The sequence below is a fragment of the Nyctereutes procyonoides genome, unplaced genomic scaffold (assembly GCF_905146905.1).
Source record: "Nyctereutes procyonoides isolate TBG_1078 unplaced genomic scaffold, NYPRO_anot_genome, whole genome shotgun sequence".
NCBI classification, from domain to species: Eukaryota; Metazoa; Chordata; class Mammalia; order Carnivora; family Canidae; genus Nyctereutes; species Nyctereutes procyonoides.
Genome location: NW_026575134.1, coordinates 11,384,103 through 11,403,725, shown reverse-complemented (window position 1 = coordinate 11,403,725; position 19,623 = coordinate 11,384,103). Strand labels below are relative to the sequence as shown.

General features: G+C 43.5%; 1 protein-coding gene across 1 annotated transcript in view; it reads right to left on the bottom strand.

Annotated features, from left to right (window-relative positions):
* The window catches only part of LOC129494093 (uncharacterized), a 44,327-nt gene extending 25,279 nt beyond the window's left edge, over positions 1–19,048 (bottom strand). Inside the window, exons 1-5 of the mRNA XM_055300784.1 lie at positions 18,940–19,048; positions 17,827–17,883; positions 17,248–17,525; positions 14,071–14,209; positions 11,167–11,466 (exon numbers count right to left, since the gene is read on the bottom strand). Of these exons, the coding sequence (XP_055156759.1) occupies positions 11,167–11,466; positions 14,071–14,209; positions 17,248–17,525; positions 17,827–17,883; positions 18,940–19,048 (883 nt within the window). The remainder of the gene's footprint in view (positions 1–11,166; positions 11,467–14,070; positions 14,210–17,247; positions 17,526–17,826; positions 17,884–18,939) is intronic.
* Positions 19,049–19,623: the final 575 nt, after the last annotated feature.

Below are 19,623 nucleotides of genomic sequence, written 5' to 3'. Positions count from 1 at the left end.
TTGAAAGGACTAGGAGCAGCTATGAGCTCAGAGGGAAGAGATGAATGTTTCTGGCAATGACATCTTCCTGAGAAGACAGGAAAATAAGAACTTAATGACCATATAGTTCAGGTCAGGGGGAGAAGGGTGTGGCCTGACTTGGGTGGGTCACGTGGTTCCCTAGGGCCCTTCTGTGCTGGCTGCAGACAGACAGGACACCCATGAGTGCCCAGAAGATCAAGGGAGACAGCGTTGGTTGATGTGTTGGTGATGATGCAGAGATTGCCTTAATTTTCCTTTATAAACCCCTGTCCTTCTCAGTTGTTTATACAGTACAAATGAGAAGATCCTTTTGTTCAATGTAAAACCCTTCACTTTGTGGATTCAGGACAGAGAAATGTGAGACATTGCAGTATTTTTCAATATTTATATCCATTGTTGGAATTTTTATTGATATTGTTTGGATACCAAATTAACAAACAGTAGAATAGATTTAAAAACTTAATTTGGACATCTCAACACAGATACAACTTCACAAAATCCAAATTTCAATTTCTATCTTTCACTTGTTTTGGATAACACCAGATAGACTTGTGTGTAGAGTGGATAGTAGCTTGAAACCTGCCTAAACCTTGTTGTCTGTCTCAAATATACCTCAATACTTGAAGAACTTCTACAAGTAATTTTGGCATGGAATAGCCACCATTGATATTACTATTTTTTGAACATTTGCTATCTTTTAGGCACTGTGCTTTATATATATTATTTCATATTCTCCTCTCAACAGTCATAAGATGCTGATATTATTACAGTCACTGCTGTACCAATGAGAGAAATGTAACAAACGGATGTTAACTTTCACAGCTGGTACATGTGGGAGCCTGGATAAGTAAATGAGAACTCAATAAAAAAATTCTGTGGCAAGGGAAATATATAAAAATAATAAATGCCTCCATTATTATAGCACTGTAGGCAAGTCTATTTTCACTGTTTTCACAGGGTTTTCCTCTACAGCTTAGATGGATAAATAGATAGATATAAAATCATGTGATTATGTGCAAATATGAAATTATATACATGCATAATTTTAAATTACATATACATATATAATTTAAGTGATCATTTATATATAGACTCATTTATACTTTTAGTTTTGTTATAGACTTATGAATACTTTTATAACTGAAGTTTATAGGTAAGTATAAATTTAACATTTTACAGTGTGTATCTTTATAACAAATTTATAGGAAGTCATTTTAAACATTTAAAAAATCAGAAAAAGTTCAAGGAAATAAAAATTGTCCATCACAGGCTTTACCACTCTTTTTTTTAATAAATTTATTTTTTATTGGTGTTCAATTTACCAACATACAGAATAACACCCAGTGCTCATCCCGTCAAGTGCCCCCCCCCCCAGTGCCCGTCACCCATTCACCCCACCCCCCGCCCTCCTCCCCTTCCACCACCCCTAGTTCGTTTCCCAGAGTTAGGAGTCTTTATGTTCTGTCTCCCTTTCTGATATTTCCCACACATTTCTTCTCCCTTCCCTTATATTCCCTTTCACTATTATTTATATTCCCCAAATGAATGAGAACATATGTTTGTCCTTCTCCGACTGACTTACTTCACTCAGCATAACTTTTAAATTTACCTTGATTTTATTAATATACATATTCACATATCTGAGAGCTGACCACATATACAATACTCTGCTGTTTTATTTTTTTCAAGTTAGTATTTTCAAGCTTATTCCTTGAAGTCACTATTTTTGGTAGACATCTAGTGTTTCAAATTTTGAATGCAACGTTAATTAGCTTCACCATTTTCCCACCATGGACACCTTCAGGGATTATTGAGTAGCTGACCTGGCTTCAATCCCATGGTGTTTTATATTACTCACAAATGATTCTCTACCTTTAAATCCCAACTTCTCAGATTGTAGAGTCAAAGAAATCCGTTAACCCTTGAAGTGAAAATGCTAATACTACCATTTCCAGAATATAACTACAGATTTTTTGGTAATTATTTTGTAACTAGTTAATTTAGAAGTTAAAAAATAAAGGCAGCAGAATTACTATAGCTAGGAATGATCAACTTGTGATTGAAATAGTTAAAAGTTGACTCATAGATGGCAGGAAAGTAGATTAAGGAAGGTCAGAAGGGATAAATCAAGTATAGCAAATGTATGAGGCTGAATTTGTTGACATTATGAAAGTGGCAGGCATTTCTCTAGGCTCAATTATTTAATAAGAATTGGAGTTGTTTCGCTACTATACACTTGCTTATTGTATTAAAGAACATCAAGAATACAGAATTGGATTCATCATAGTACTGGTTCATAAAGCAGTATAATCATATATCTACACATTGATCTCTTTTATATTATTTATTTTATTTGACTTATGTGTTGACTTACCTAATAAGTCAACAAATACCAGAGAATCCATTATTTAACCAAAGAACAAAAGCATTACAAATAATTTACATGCTCTTTCTTAGTTTATCAACTAGAAAAGCACAGAATTTAATGATAATCTCTCAACACTAGTCCTGTTTCCTGTTTTGTTACCAAAGGAACAGGGCACATCCTGTTCTGTTAGACATGGGACCTTGGTGGCTTTGTGGAGAGTGAAATGAAACAAATTAGATATAATCTTCCCCCTATTTCTCAAATTGTTTTACTAAATTTGGAACCAACATAACTCACTTATTTAATCGTCTGCTTGATTTATCCCTTTTGCTCCTGCATATGGACTGCTACTTCTCTTTACCTTGTCCCAGGTATTATGAGGCAGACCCTCATAGGCTGCATCTATGGTCTTCCTTATCTTCTGGGTGCTGCTTGGAAGCAGTCATTAGAGCATCACCAGGAGACTGAGAAGTGGGAGCAGAGAGAGCTCAAGATGCCTCCCTGACAGATGATGTGCATCATTCCCCAGAGCCAGCATATGGTGTCATCTACCCCAGAACCAGAGGTTTATGCTCAGGAACTAAGAGGTGCAGGTGTGAGTGCCTGTTCCCTTTCATATTAATTAACTCACTGGAAATATTTGTTTCTTTGCTCCCAGGACCTCAGATACACGTGCTTGGAAATCTAATGCCCAAGAAGGAATGTTTGTGTCAGGTGACATATGATGGTTCTTTGAACTTCAACTTTGATTGGCCAAGATTTGATAGCAATCAGAGCAAAGATTCTCCTTAGTGGAACCCATAGGGGTTAGCCTAAGAGGGCACAGACCAGTATGGAGAAACATGGAGTGTCGATCCTGAGGAAAAAACAGGTTTCAGAGGATCCACCCTTCCTGTCCCTCAGCATCCTTGCCTTTCCTTTGGGAAAGAACTTTGTGTCCCCAGATAAGGGGACACACAGAGTCCTACTTGAAAGTCTATCTTTTCTTAGTCCCAAGTGAAGATTACATGAGGCTGATTTTTTAGCACCTGTTCCATGAAAGCTAGTAAATCGTGCTTTCAGACAATAAAAGTCCCAAACAACTTTCCTGAAAGAAACTATAGTTTTGAGCAATACTGTGTGCAAGTCTGTCAGAGACAATCTCATTCTTGCATCTGCATGTGAACTAGAGACTTAAAGAAAGCCATATACTACAGTGTCATAGTAGAGTGTTAATAAGAAGAGTGAGTATTTGTGCCACTCTCTGTAGTACTTAGTGTCTATCCTACACAGAGGAAAAGACATACTCTGGTCAAGAAGCTACTCTGGGCTCTTGTCTAACCTTGTCTATAACTTGGAAGAGAGTTAATGGGAATCAGGAGAGAAAATAAGATTTCATTTTGTAAAGAAGCCAAGGTTGTTTGAGAAGAGGAGAGAAAAATGATCAAGACAGAGCCAGTTATTGGCCTTTCTAACTATCAAATTTCACATGTGGTGTCTAAGTACTCAATAATATGCAATTATTTTTAGCACTAAGAGCCAGGTGAATTCTTTTTTTTTCCCACTAGTTTGTGTTTTATTGATACCAGTGCTCAGGTCTTGACAACATGCTTCTGCCACCAGGACAGCCACTCCTTGCACTGCTGCTTCTTGGTCTTTAGGTTTTCCTCCTGTTTGTTCAGCTAGCAAGGCATCTGTCTTCTTGTGCTACATATTCATACCTTAGGCTTGTCCTTTTATGCTGGTAGAATTTCCTGAGGTTCTCTTTCTGAGTCTGGTTGATGATGGTGAGAACATAGGTGATGGATTTGTGAATAAGTCCTTTCTTGGAGAGCTTGGAAACAGCACCTCCTGTCACCTCGACAATGTGCAGCTGGGACAGCTCCACCTTTAGTCTTCCTGCTTTTTAAGCAGCTCCTCCTTCTTCTTGTCTGGATGGTTTGGATCCTTAGTCTTGGCCATACCTGTATAATCCATCACTGCTTTGGCCTGAGACTAAGGACCCCATGAATTATTTTTAAAATAAATTTTAAAATAAAATTTAAAAGCAATGCAAAGTGTCTATGAGATAATTTAGGGAATGTGGAAGTGACAAAAAAAATTTCCTGATTCTAATGTTTAATATTGACCTCTCCAAAGTTATCCCATTCCTATGGCCCAGGCTGTGCCTGTGAACCTGTGCTCAGAGCTGAATATAAAGAGTACCCGAAACAAAACAGAAATGTGGATTTCCAGGCTTACCAGGCAATTTTTAGAATTGTGATTTTTACAAGGTGAGTCTGAGGTAATGGACATCAACTTTTACACAGTACTACTATGTATGGTCACTTGGTAATGGATGTTACTAAGAAATCATGATATTTAAGATATCCTTAATCAGCTTTAACGTGATAACATAATGTTAGTCAAATTTTTCAAACTCATTGTGTCTCACCCACCTCAGGAGTGAAAGAAAATGAGTTGAGCCCAAATTATCAGGACATTTTGAGCATTCATCTATGCAAAATCCCCCACCGATAGGTAATGTGAGCTCCTCTCTAATACTCAAAATATCAATCTCACCTCAACAGACATTAATGTAGTCACCACTATACCCAGTGTTATCCATTGGAATAAGAAGCATTCGGTGTTTTTATGAATCATCCATTTAAACAACCATCTAGGGGCACCTGGGTGGCTCAGTCGGTTAAGCCTGGGCCTTTAGCTCAGGTCATGATCTCAGGGTCTTGAGATCCAGCCCCACATTGTGCTCCCTGCTCATTGGCAAGTCTGCTTCTCCTTCCCTCTGCTGTTCTCTCTCTCTCTCTCTCTCTCAAATAAATAAATAAAATCTTAAAAAAAAACCACAACTATTTAATTAGCAAATGTTTACTTAGGACAGGAGGACTGGTTGACCTCTGGCTGGTCTGCCTTTGGTGTTTGTGGCCAAAGTGTCCTTGGTGAAACTCATCTTAGCCAAGATGAGAAGGGCAGATGGAGGAAATGTCTCAAAAGTTGGGCTTGCCCCTCACTTCCCACCATAGGGTTGATTGCTCCATGCCCAAGGCTACTGTCCTTCTAGTTATGTGTAACTCAAAGGTCATATGGAATCATGTTGAAAACTGGTAATTTCATTGACTTGGGCTGACTTTTCCTGAGAGTGTCTTCATATTTAGCTAGTTTCCCTCTAAGTTTAATAGTCAGTTTAATAGTCAGGTCTCAGAGTCATGCTCTGTGGAGTTAGGCCCTGAGAGGATGCCACAAGAGGAGAGGGTTTGCTTGTATTAGGAAATGGGGAAGACAAATTGGGGGATGAAGACATCCCCCAAACAGACCAAGATAGATTTCTGCCACTCTATCCTCACCCCTTCCTGCATATGCTGGAAGGCTCAGACCTTTAATAGAGAGTCAGAGCATTAGCTGGGCTCTTTCAAAAGAAGGTATGTCTAAATTAAAAATCTCCCACCACAAAAACAGAAGCTCAGAGAATAAAGAGGAGTTAGTGAACCTTGAGATCATTTATTTATTTATTTATTTATTTTTATTTATTTTTTATTTTATTTTTATTTTTTTTTTATTTTTTTTTATAAATTAATTTTTATTGGTGTTCAATTTACCAACATACAGAATAACACCCAGTGCTCATCCCATCAAGTGTCCCCCTCAGTGCCCGTCACCCATTCACCCCCACCCCCCGCCCTCCTCCCCCTCCACCACCCCTAGTTCATTTCCCAGAGTTAGAAGTCTTTATGTTCTGTCTCCCTTTCTGATATTTCTCACACATTTCTTCTCCCTTCCCTTATATTCCCTTTCGCTATTATTCATATTCCCCAAATGAATGAGAACATACACTGTTTGTCCTTCTCCGGTTACTGTGGCCAAGTTCAAAAAGGGTGTTGCCTGAGTTCTTCTCTGGGATTTTGATGGAATCTTGTCTCACATTTAGATCTTTCATCTATTTTGAGTTTATCTTTGTGTATGGTGCAAGAGAGTGGTCCAGTTTCATTCTTCTGCAGGTGGATGTCCAATTTTCCCAGCACCATTTATTGAAGAGACTGTCTTTCTTCTAGTGGATCGTCTTTCCTCCTTTATCGTATATTAGTTGAGCATAAAGTTCAGGGTCCACTTCTGGGTTCTCTGTTCTGTTCCATTGATCTATATGTCTGTTTTTGTGCCAGTACCACACTGTCTTGATGAACACAGCTTTGTAGTACAACCTGAAATCTGGCATTGTGATGCCCCCAGATATGGTTTTCTTTTTTTAAAATTCCCCTGGCTGTTTGGGGTCTTTTCTGATTCCACACGAATCTTAAAATAATTTGTTCTAAGTCTCTGAAGAAAGTCCATGGTACTCTGCGCCTTTTGATGGGGTCATTAAGCCCATTCACGTTCAGAGTTACTATTGACAGATATGAGTTTAGTGTCATCATGATATCTATTTAGTCCTTGTTTTTGTGGATTGTTCCACTGACCTTCTTCTTAAAGGGGAGTTTTAAGAGTCCCCCTTAAAATTTCTTGCAGAGCTGGTTTGGAGGTCACATATTCTTTCAGTTCCTGCCTGTCTTGGAAGCTCTTTATCTCTCCTTCCATTTTGAATGAGAGCCTTGCTGGATAAAGTATTCTTGGTTGCATGTTCTTCTCATTTAGGACCCTGAATATATCCTGCCAGCCCTTTCTGGCCTGCCACGTCTCTGTGGAGAGGTCTGCTGTTACCCTAATATTCCTCCCCATGAAAGTCAGGGACTTCTTGTCTCTTGCTGCTTTAAGGATCTTCTCTTTATCTTTGGAATTTGCAAGCTTCACTATTAGATGTCGAGGTGTTGAACGGTTTTTATTGATTTTAGGGGGGGATCTCTCTATTTCCTGGATCTGAATGCCTGTTTCCCTTCCCAGATTGGGAAAGTTTTCAGCTAGGATTTGTTCAAATACATATTCTGGCCCTCTGTCCCTTTCGGCGCCCTCGGGGACCCCAATTAAACGTAGGTTTTTCTTCCTTAGAGTGTCATTTATTTGCCTTAATCTGTCTTCGTGGTTCTTTAATTGTTTATCTCTTTTTTCCTCAGTTTCCCTCTTTGCCATTAACTTGTCTTCTATGTCACTCACTCGTTCTTCCACCTCGTTAACCCTCGTCGTTAGGACTTCTAGTTTGGATTGCATCTCATTCAGTTGATTTTTAATTTCTGCCTGATTGGATCTAAATTCTGCAGTCATGAAGTCTCGTGAGGCCTTAATGCTTTTTTCTAGAGCCACCAGTAGCTGTATAATGGTGCTTCTGAATTGGCTTTCTGACATTGAAGTGTAATCCAGATTTTGTAACTCTGTGGGAGAGAGGGCTGTTTCTGATTCTTTCTTTTGAAGTGAGGTTTTCCTTCTAGTCATTTTGCTCAGTGCAGAGTGGCCAAAAACAAGTTGTATTGGAACACGGGGGAGTATCACTGGTCCGTCCAGCTGGTCTTCTGGGGGAGGGGCCTGTTGCGCTGATTCTCAGGTGTTAGCACTTGGGGGAGCTGCTCTGCCCCTGCCTGCTGCAGGGCTCAGCGGGGGTTGTTTACCCCGTGGGGCCCCAGGAGGAACAGCAGCAGTTGCTACGGCAACTCTGGAAGCCTGGATTCAGCCTCCGCAGGAACTACGGGGCTCGAGGCTCTCGGCTCTCCGTCCGCAGGGCCTGGAGGCTCCGGGGCGGGGCCGCTGATCTGCTCAGCTCGGGGCAGGAGCGTCCTCGCTGTCCTGGGCCCTCCCGGCCTCTGCCTGTCCCGGGGGAGGCCGGATCCTGGGCTGTGTCCCGGCGCCCTGAGCTCCGGGGCCTGCGCTGGTGGATTCGCGCTCCCGCCCCCTTGAGATCATTTAGACTTTGAGTAATCATGTTCATTAATGCCACTAAGCTTTCCATAGACTTTGAAAATTCAATTGAAAAGGACAAACATTATATGGTTTCATTCATTTGGGGAATATAAAAAATAGAGAAAGGGGATAAGGGGGAAAGGAGAAAAAATGAGTGGGAAATATCAGAAAGGGAGACAGAACATGAGAGACTCCTAACTCTGGGAAAAGAACAAGGGGTGGTGGAAAGGGAGGTGGGCGGGGGGTGGGGGTGACTGGGTGATGGGCACTGAGGGGGGCACTTGATGGGATGAGCACTGGGTGTTATGCTATATGTTGGCAAATTGAACTCCAATAAAAAAAATAGAAGAAAATGACTTTAATTCAGTTTAGACCTCCTCAGAGTGCTTTTTCTTCTTTCCCACTTACAGCAACAGGGATTTTCCTGTTTGGGGCTGGGGAATCAGTAATACTAGTTTTCTTTTCTTTCTTTCTTTCTTTTTTTTTTTTTTTTGGCCTTTTCAACCAGAGTTGACTACCTTTATAAGAAGGTAGTGACCATAGTGATATCTTATTTGTGTAATTTTGCTTTATGCAGAAATCAGTTATATAATTATAGCAGTTAAACCACCTCATTTTACACATGAGAGAAGAGAGGTTCAGGGACTCTGGACTCCAAATCCCATATGCAGTAGTATTTAAGGACAAGTAGAAGGCAAAGGGCCTTGAGTCTCATCCCAGGGCTGGTGCATCAACCTCACTGAGGATCATGTCCCCCCACAGGAGCTGAGCCCCAGAGATGCCAGTGCAGGAAGGTGCTGAGAAGTAGGCCCTCAGCTTCCTGAGCTTCTGTTCCCTGACTCTCCACTGCGAAGTAATAGCAGGCAGTGGGGCAGCAACATAGAAACAGGAGGTGACTTCCAATCTCAGCTTTCAAACATTTTGTGGCAAATCTCCAGAAAGTCCTTCATCCTTGACATCATTTGCATCATATTTTATTTGCACATCTTTCAGGGCAGATAATCAGAGTTTTAAATTGTCAGTGTATAAGAGTGCTGTTCAGTAGAAATAAACGTGGGTCAGCAATTGCAGCCAAAAATAAACATTGCAGCTTTGAAAAAAAAAAAAGCGGAACTGTTCTCCAATTAAAGCTGTTAACGTGAACTACGCTGTTTCCTTGTTGGATTTTGTTCTCTGCTGCTACTGTAAAAACAAAATGAGTGGTCCTGCTCAGGTTCCAATGATGTTCCCAAATGGTTCTGTGCCTCCTATTTATGTGCCTCCTGGATACACCCCACAGATTTTATTTATTTGACAGAGAGCATGCGAGCACAAACAGGGAGAATGGCAGAGAAAGGGAGAAGCAAACTCCCCACTGAGCAGGGAGCCCAATGCGGGGCTCAATCCCCAGGACCCTGGGACCACGACCTGAGCTGAAGGCAGATGTTTAACAGACTGAGCTACCCAGGCGCCCCTATAGTCATCATTATTGATATAATTTTACGTACTCACTAAGTAAAGTAAGACTGGATTCTAGCATTTTAATATCACTGTCAAGATAACCCCCCATTTCCTAGCATACACAATTTCTAATGTTAGAAAATACTTAAGAACCAGGTTCTCTTAAGATAAGCACTTAATAATTGTCTAAAACTTGACACATAAGGAAACATAATTGTCTTAGCAAATCTAAAGCTGGGAATTGAGCCAAATGTTAAGACAAATAGATGGCTATAATAAAAGTATAGGTTGTATTTGGCTCAGCAGGAACCAAATAGCACAAATACTAAGTGCATGAATATCTGTCATCTGTGGTCTTCTTTTAGACTTTTATGTACATCTCCCCTTGTAGCAGTGATCACCAATGAGGTGTCAAATTATATATTTGCCATATTATTGTGTTATAAAGTGCATCCTAATAAGATTCAGAAAATTTATGCATTCTAAAAAGTTAGGTCAGGCAAGCAAGGATGGCAGAAATAAAAATCCAGTGTTGGGATTGTTTAGCTCTATCACTGAGAAAATAATATGTACCTATGAGCATATTGGGGCAGAAAAGTTAAGGTTCCCAAAGATAGACAGGTCTTAATTTAAGATTCAGATCATGATTTAATGAAAGTACCTTTAGGACAAACATAAGAAATCATGATTACCCTAGGATATAACAACCTTCAAATTTGTAATGTTTATATCAGTGGCATGCCCCTATTAAGTTTAGAAGCACTGCAGATATTAACTCATCATTAACTCATACGTATATTTTAACTTCATTTTTAAGAGCAACATTAGACAAGGACAAGGTATCAGTAACTTTAGGAGTGGTTGGTTCTGTTTTTCTTGTTTTAGATTTGTAAAAGCCAAACCTTCCGTTAGTATTAAAGTTGCTAGTACTGTATTGTAAAAAACAAAACAAAACAAAAAAAAACATTGTATAGCTATAGCTGCTACCTTAAAAAAAATTTAAAAAAAAGAAGTAAAATTCACTTTAGGATCATTTTTAGTTAGTAATCCAAGATATCTGAAGTTATTTCAAGCATGCAATCAATATAGAGATTATTAATGTGATATTTAACTTTCAATTTGTAATGTTCAAAATAATGGTTTGTATGTTACATAAGCAGCCATCTCAGCTTGGACTTGCATAAAGCTACATTTCAAGTGCAGAGTATCCACCTGTGGCTAGTGGCTAGTGGCTACTACACTGAGCAGCACAGTTTCTGTTCCAAATACTTCAGAAACACTGCTCCTGACAATCTGTAGAAAAGTCCCTCCAGGCTGGACAGCTCCCTGGGTCTGAGCGACACTGAGCACCAGGGGCTCCTTAGCCTCCAGGGCTCTACCTGCTGAGGGGGTGCCCCCCAGAGTCTGGTTGCTGAGGGCTGACCCCAGAACAACTCCAGAAACCCAGAGGCTGTGGAAGGTGCCAGGCCTGAAGGGCCCGGAGTCAGTGACCTTTTTGCACGGGGGACCAGGGCAGAGTGAGTGGCTGTGTGCTTTCCAGGCAGCGCAGTAGTACACGCCCTCATCGCTCTTCTCCAGCTTCAGCACCAACAGGGTACAGCTGTAGCCATCCTTGGCCTCTATGGCGGTGACTTTGTCTGCTTCCAGGACCGAATCCCACTGCACATCTGTTTGGAACATGGCCAGGTAGAGGAGCCTCTGGAGCCCTTTTCCTTCCTGGTAGCGGTACCAGTGGATATAGCTGGCCTTGACATTGGCTGTGCACAGCAGGGAGGCTGAGCTTTTCTCACGTGCCACAACTACAGCAGGCTGCTCCAACCTGGTCTCCGCATGGCCACCTGTAAGGGGGACAGCTGTGAGGTGGTGGCAGGAGTCTGAAGGTGCCCATGCACCCTGCAGCAGGGAGGGAGTCCAGACTTACGGGGAAACAAGAGAGTGCACAGGATGGTAAGGGGACACAGAATGATTTTTCCTCCCACCTGGTGGAGAGAAGCCAAGGGGGACCTCATAGCTGCACCTGCTGGGAGGATACTGCCTGGGTGGGTGGCCGAGGGCAGGTTAGAGTCTGAGCCTCCACTTCACTGAGGCATCTGAAAGTACTGGTGAGGGAGAGGCTTGAGGGAGAGATGGGGAGGGGCTAGAGGGTAGGGTAGGCACAGGTCTGATCACAAGGGGTGGGATGGTCAGGGCCCTGAAAAACACTGAGGAATGTTGATGCAAAGAGATCACCAGTGATAACAGGATTCTTTGATTGGACATAGACTACACCTGAGCACCATACTAATTATTTTCTGCTCATTGTTTGATTAAATCCTGAAAATTACCCTGTGGGATAAATATTGCTGTCCACCATTCAGAAATGGGAATAGCTCACATTTTATAACTCTTCCAAGGCTGAATGCTTACAGAGAATTAGGTGGTGATGTTAGCCAGATCTGACTGGACACAAATCTCAAGCATCAAATGGCCATTTGGTACTAACAGAGTGATGGGTATGCATCCTGCTCAGGAAGCAGAGACAAGCACAGAGCAGAGATCCCTGCTGAAAAGACAGTAGTCCACGCCCCCACCACCCCAAGCGAGCATTGGAGCATTTCTCCTAAAGGGTTCATCAGAAGATTTAAATGCCCTAACAAAAAACATGATAGCTGTGCAGTCTTGGGCAAGCTGTTTCTCCTCCTTTCCCTCTTATGTCAAAAGGGACCTCATTAGGTTGCAGGCAGAGTAAGCAGGGAATGTGAGCAAAGCACGTAGGGTGTTCCAGATGCATAGAAAATGCTCAAGAAATGTTGGAGAATGGTGTTCACCTCAAAATTGGGCTGATTGCAGTAAGCTAATTTATAGGGTCCTCATAGTGTAGAATTTCAGAAAATATTACAGTCTTGGAAAATGGTGTGTGTGTGTGTGTGTGTGTGTGTGTGTGTGTGTGTGTGTGTGCAGCCAGAGGAAGAAGTATGCATCGAGCCTGAGGGCAGTGCAGACCAGGGGGCGGGATCAGGTCTTGCAGTTCCAGTGTCAGATCCTCAGGAATGGTAAAGGCAGGGCCTCAGGAGGGGTCAGCTAAAAAAACTTTCTGACATGAAAATTCAATTCAGTCAAGGTAGTATTTACCTTCAACTGAAATGAACATTAATTTTAATTGTACCCAGTATACTAGGGTCTCCTGGGTGTAGTTATGGTAATTAGTAATGCTAGTTATAGCTTGTGAGCCTGGGGAGAGAAGGCAGTGAGAATGGTCAGAAAGTGAGGAAGGTTGGGTCCTTCTCAACCACTATCAGACCCAGCTCCTGAGCTCCTCCTCTTGGTAAAAACTGAAAGGAAGACATACTGAGCCATAACCAACATTCAAGGCTCAAGTGTCCCAAAATGCAGGCTTTGGGTTGTACTGAGTTGGTGGGGTGTTGACTAGAATATTCTGCTAAAAGAATATTTTAGAGCCATCATTCAGGCCCTCAGCAGGTGTCTAGGGTAGTGGTGCCAAAGTGGTAAGTGGAAAAGAAAGTGCCAGTGGGGATGACATCTGCACAGAAAATGACAGTTGGAAAGAGTCTGAATACAGAAGGTGAGCTATGTGGGTGGTGAGAAATTGGGTAACAACTTTCTGGTTTTCTAGATTTCAATAAGAAAATCTTACATATGAAAGGATAATCCACAATGATCTATATTTTTATGAAAATAAATTTAACTTATGTTGTCAGCCTTTTTTGTTTTTAGGCAATTATTGTTTTTTTTTAATATTTTCTTTTTTTTCTTTTTTTTTAATTTTTATTTATTTATGATAGTCACAGAGAGAGAGAGAGAAAGGCAGAGACATAGGCAGAGGGAGAAGCAGGCTCCATGCACCGGGAGCCTGATGTGGGATTCGATCCCGGGTCTCCAGGATCGCGCCCTGGGCCAAAGGCAGGCGCCAAACCGCTGCACCACCCAGGGATCCCGGCAATTATTGTTTTTATGCAAACAGCTGTTGGCCATGACTAGCCTTCAGTGTGTAGTGAAGTCTACCTAAACTCCCAAATACTCTCCTGGGTGTCTCAAATGACAAAACTAAAACCATTTAATCTGTAGATTTGATGTCCTTTACTAAAATAAGAACAATCCATGGATTGGGGAGCTCAGGGCCTCACAAGCAGTGGAGCACTCTTCTTCGAAGATTCAGGGCAACAGGGAATATCACAGAGCCTTAGAAGCAGCCCAGGGGAACAGGCAGGATGGCCTGGGAGGTCAGGGATTTCCTCAAAAGGCTGGCAGGTCAGTCAGGAATGAGGAGAGAGAATCTGGATTAGGCTGATTGGTTGGGGTTGCATATCTGGTCTTATGTAGAACAGGGGAATCATTACAGATCCTTGGTGTCTGGGGCCTGGCTGGCTGGGATAGACAGTTTCTGGTCAAGGGCAGCATTTACAGGGACAGGAGAGTATCTAAGTTTTAGTTTGCTTACTCACCACCCCAGAGTGTAGAGGGTCCATCCTGGATCTGGAAATGCATTTCAACAGGTGACAATTGTTTTCCTTTCCTCTGCTTCTCTTCCTGCTGTGGTGCAGCTGTGCTTTTCTCCAAGTGACACTGAAAGGTTATATTTTTCTAAAAGAGACACACATTTAAAAAGTAATAGGAGAAAACTCTTGAGCATCACAGAAAAAGTAGCCGAGGCTTCCCCCCAACTACTCTCATGTGGAGAGTGGAAGGTTCTGAGCAAGACCCCCTGGTCCCCAGGAGGAGAGAAATCAGGTGGCTCTTGAGGGAGCAGTACTTCCTGTCCTCCCAAGTCATCCTGCTGCTGCCATGAATACAACTGCTCCGATGGCCCCAAACCTCAGCCCAAAGGGAGAAGCAGGTGGGTCAGAGCAGAAGCTTGGACCTTTTCATTTAACCTCTGAGAGGCTGGCCTGCTTTCCCTGACCTGGAACAGCTCCCTTCTGACCATGGGAGAGTATGAGATCTTATCCAGTTTTACTTCTTCACTAGATTACGGGGAATAAATTGGATGTCCACGTGATGTCGACTCTTAGTGAACTGGCCAGGCCCAGAAACCCCAAAATAGGAAAGCCACCGATATATTTTGATGAAAGGACTGCATACAATATTTTTTCTTTTACCTTCAGTTTATACCTTTATAACACTTTTTGCTGATAAAAAAACTGTTGAAAAATAATTTCTTTGTGTTAGACAAGTAACCCCATGTTTAAAAACAAGGCCTAAGTGTCATGTTGAAGAGTCACACTTTGCCATGGAATCACAGAAGCTTAGACACTTAAAGATGAAAAGTGTAGTGGCGCAGGGCAGCTGCCCCAGTGGGCTACTTCAGCGTAAAGATTATCCTGACTTAAAATAATCAAAATCCAGCAGATGCAGGAAAAGCTTGTGCCTCTCACTGAACTGCAGAAATTTACACTGGAAAGGAGAGCCTGTGGCAGCAAGAGGGCTATTAACAGAGACTCCACTTTGCCTAAGGAATCATCTGCATCATTGGGCAGCCTTGTTTTTCCAAATTGGGCTCTCCTCTCACCTTCCTGCACCTGGACCTTTTGTATCCTAGACCCCTGCCTCTCTCCTTAGCTTATAAAAGCTGCCTATTCCAAATTCTTGGGAATTTCCATGTCTGTATGGACTCCCCATATGTCTGCCTATTAAACTTGATTTTCTCCTGTTAATCTGTCTCATATCACCTTGACTCTAAGTCCAGCTAGAAGGACCACAGGATACAGGAAGATCTTTACCCAAGAAAAGGAAAGCCTTCCTATCAGAAGCCTCATTGTTCCTCATCTTTAAAGATGAGAAAACAGCTCCTACAATGCAAGTGACTCATTCAGTATGACAGGACCATGAGCAGCTGAGGCAGGATTAGAGCTCCATCCCCTCTCTACTGTGTGCACCTCTCACTGAGTGGACCTGGCATTTCAAGCTCAGTCACTACATGCAGAAAACCTACCACATGTCAGGCATGAGATCAGGCCCCTTTCAAACATTAATCTCAGTTTATAACCCTTGAAAATAATAAAATCTGTGAGATACACATGAGTATTCCCAGTCAACAGATAATGGCAGGCTTTGGACATTCCTCACCAAGGACGCCTTTAAAAAGGTGAGTTAATGTGATAATCTTTGAGCCTGCTTTATTAGAAGGAAATTAGAATCAGTGATGTTAGTCCAATTTGGCTCTTCTCAAGGTAAATGGATGTGTGTGTGTGTGTGTGTGTGTGTGCACATGTGCACACAGCAAATCAGTGTGATACAGTAATTCTGTTCCTCTCAAATCAAAAGTCTGCCTCACACAGGGTTGCGAGAGTTAATGGGAAAAAAGCACAAATACATAATATTTGGGACATAAGTTACAAAACTATATGTTGTTTATCTGAAATTCTTGGAATACAAACCAACTCACAATTAACAGGGCACCTCATGCCTGTTAGAATGGCTGTTATTACAAAGCACAAATACCAAGTGGCATCACAGAAGCTGGGAGTGAGGAAGAGCAGGGACGCTGGCTGACCGTCCTGTGCTCAGGGACCCCGTGAGCAGGGGACAGGAGGCTGCCCCAGGAGCAGCTGTGAGAGCAGACTATCCCAGGCAAGCTCTCTGTCTCCACCATGAGCCAGGGATTGGGCCAAATTAATTGCTTTGTAAATAAATATTGCCAGTCAGTCTTATGTACGAAGTGATTTGTATAACAATCTTTTCCTCATAATAACATGTCAAGGTAGTTATAACAATCACATTTGACAGATCAGCCTATTGGAATCCTAAGATATTTTAGGGTCATGTAAGTAATGGAGCCTTGATTCAAACCCAAATCTAACAAATACCAAAACCCACGACACCATCCATTCTCTGTATATAATCTCAACAGACACATATACATCTTTCTATATATAGAAAGAGGGAGGGAGGGAGAGAGACAGAGAGACACACAGAGAGAGATATTCTTCTACTACTTGTGAATTGATAGATGCTTACCTTTTTGAGACTAATTTTTTAAAGGTCATAAAAGAAATCATTGATCCCCTGAATAATAACAAATACCTCTTACTAAGTGTCACACACTGTACATGTTGATTCCCTCCCTGCAAGCAGCAAGCAGGTGTCATTCATCCCATTCTGCAGATGAGACCGAGGCTTAGGGAGGTGGAGTCACCCACCTGAGATTGCCCAGCTAGGAAAGACACACGGAGAACCTCCAGTCGGCCAGGCTCTGAGGCCTGTGCCCTACCTAACCTGCGTGGATGTTTGGGATTCAGGGATTAATTTTGTCCTCACTGAGCTGTTGCTTTGAATGCACATTGTGAGCTTGTTCCACTTCCCAATTGTTTTCAATAATAAGCTTCAGGCTTGAAAACTACAGTAGTTGGCTTGTTCCTTCTGCTGACTTCTGCCCCCCCCCCCTGCTGGCCGCTGAGGGTCTTATAGGGACAGTCCTCTGGGGTGGAGCCCAGGGAAGTGATGCCTTGTTACTGCAAAGGATCCACTGGAGGAGGGAAGTCCCCAGACCTACCAGGCTGGAAGCCTGCTTTTCCAGGTGTGGACTCAGTATGCTTGGCAGTTTTAGGTAAGGGGCTCCTCCTTGCAAGGCCCCATTTCCCAGCCTCAAATGAGAACACTGATATGTTTGGTGTCCTCTGTACCTGTGAAAACCATAGAGATTTGCTGGTGAATAGTGTACATTTACGTGTATATACATGGCATAGCATTCCTGTCAGCCCATGTGTCTGTCCCCACAATTCACTGCTCCCCTGTGCTGCTCCTTGAACCACTGCCTGCAGCCACTGCACTAATTCATCCCCCGACAGTGACGGGCACTTGTACTGCTGCCCAGACTGGCTGTCACAGCAAGGCTGTCCCCACCGCTCGAGGCTCTGCTGCTGGGAGTCAGCATTTCCCCGGGAATCTGATCCCCCAGTTCCTGGTACCAGGGAGTATACATGCATGTTCTCTATAAACACTGCCCATGCTCTTATCTGACATCCAAGACTTTAGAAACTTGATGGTGACCACACAGCGTCACGTTGTTAAGGAGGTGATGGGCATCTCTCTGATGAGGAGAAAGCTGAGGGTCTCTCTTCATTCCTGATGTCCATGAAGTGTTTCCCTCAGAGACTAGCTTATCTGTGCCCTTTAGATGCAGCAAGAGGAGGCTGGGTTGCAGAGGCTCAGCATCCAGCGACCAGGCCATCTCTGCTGTCTCTGCCTTCCCCCCGCCCCACTGTCTTGGCTGTGAGCCCTGGAGTCAGTGTTCACACCACTGTTTCTCAGCTCCTCATCTGCAGAAAGGAAAATCCGCAAAAGTGAGACTGGTACTACGTGACACTTAGTGTCAGCTGATAAGCTTAATGATCCTCAGAATGTAAAAAATCCTCCCCTCCAGGTAGCTCACTAAGGCTGCTGAGTGTGCATGTGTGCTGTGATTTGCTAAAATACTGTTCCTGCAACTGTGTTTATACTCACAGAGCTTGACACCCCATGTCCCCTGACCCTCGTTCTGTCAGTCAGGCTCCTGCTGGCATCACCCTGGTCAGGGGTCATGGTGCTAGGAATCCTAGTCGGGGGTTGGAAGGACTAGGCCCAGGTCCTGTGGGATGATCTCTGGGCTCCCCAACCACTAGAGGGAGCCCCGGCTCTACATTTCAGGGCTCCCTTCTGTGGGGACACTGCCTTTGCAGGCTGGACCTTGTGGGGAACAAAACTCGGTTTCCCCACACAGTGGCCTGCTAGACCCTGGGAGGAGGGAGAGCACCAGCAGCCAGTGGGGGTCGGGAGCCACGGAGAAGCCCATGTTGGCCCAGTGTCGGTTCAGGGGCTGGAGACAGAGTGATGTGGGCAGAGCTTTTCCGGGCATTGGGAGCTTCTGGCTCAGACAGGGATCTTTGGGAGCAGGTTCCTCGCAATGTAAAAGGTCTAATGCGAATGATATTGGATGATGTGTCTGTCAGCTGACGACAGCAGTGACCAGTGCCCTTTACTCCCAGAGAGATCCTGTCACAGGTACAACCTCTCACATTTTCTAGAAGGAAGAGCCTGGAAGTCGTGATCTGACACACTTGGCGGGGTTAAGGGGACATCGGGGCTCAAAAGCTCAGCCCTCCCTTCCTTTCCTCCCTCCCTCTGCTCTCAGAACACTGAGCAGACATGGAGCACAGCAGGCATGGAGACAGGAAAGTAACTGAGACCTGGTCTTGCTGTGGGACCTGTAGTGAGACCCAGAGTGTAAAATAAATGTCTCCGAGGGCCACAGACCGTGACGTGCCCTCTGCATCTCAGAAGACAGGCAGACCAGGGGAAGGGGCTGGATGTTCTCTGATTACCTGTCATGCCCTCACCTGACCATCCTCCAGGACCCCCTGTGTAGGATGGAGCTCCGTCTACCTGGTTGCTGGTGATGGAGACCAGAGCCTCCTTGGGGACCTGCCCTTTCTTGGGGGCTTCCATCCCATCACTCACTGGACCATGTCCACCCTCTGGATTTCTGCCTCCTGTGTCCCATCACTGCCCCACCCCCTGCTTCTCCACCATCCACTCAGCATCTCCTGCTTTGGTTTCTGCACCAGCCTCCTGCCTCCCACTTCGGTCACCCTGTCTCAGCCCCACCAGAGCCCCATGTGAAATAGGACACTAGCCTTGTTCCATTGGTTCCTGAAGCCACTCTTGGATGTAAAAGTCTCATTAATTCTGTTTTAGAGGTGAACAATGGGAGGCACTGAGAGGGAAATCATTTGTGCAAGGTCACTGGAGGAGTAAAAAGACGAAGTAGAATTTGAACCCGGCTCAGGGCTGTAATCCATGCATACAGCTAATCCATGTGCTGCCATTAGGTATTAATGGAAACGCAGTGTTGATCACATCTTCCCCAGTGCCAACTCCTTCACTTTTGGAATGGATTAAGGAAGTCATGGGTCCTCAGCCTTCCAGAAAGCACCATTTTCACCATCCTAACCCAGTTGTCCAATAACCCAGTACTATGTCCTTGTGTTCAATAGCTTTGCTGAAGGTATTGTGTACCAAAA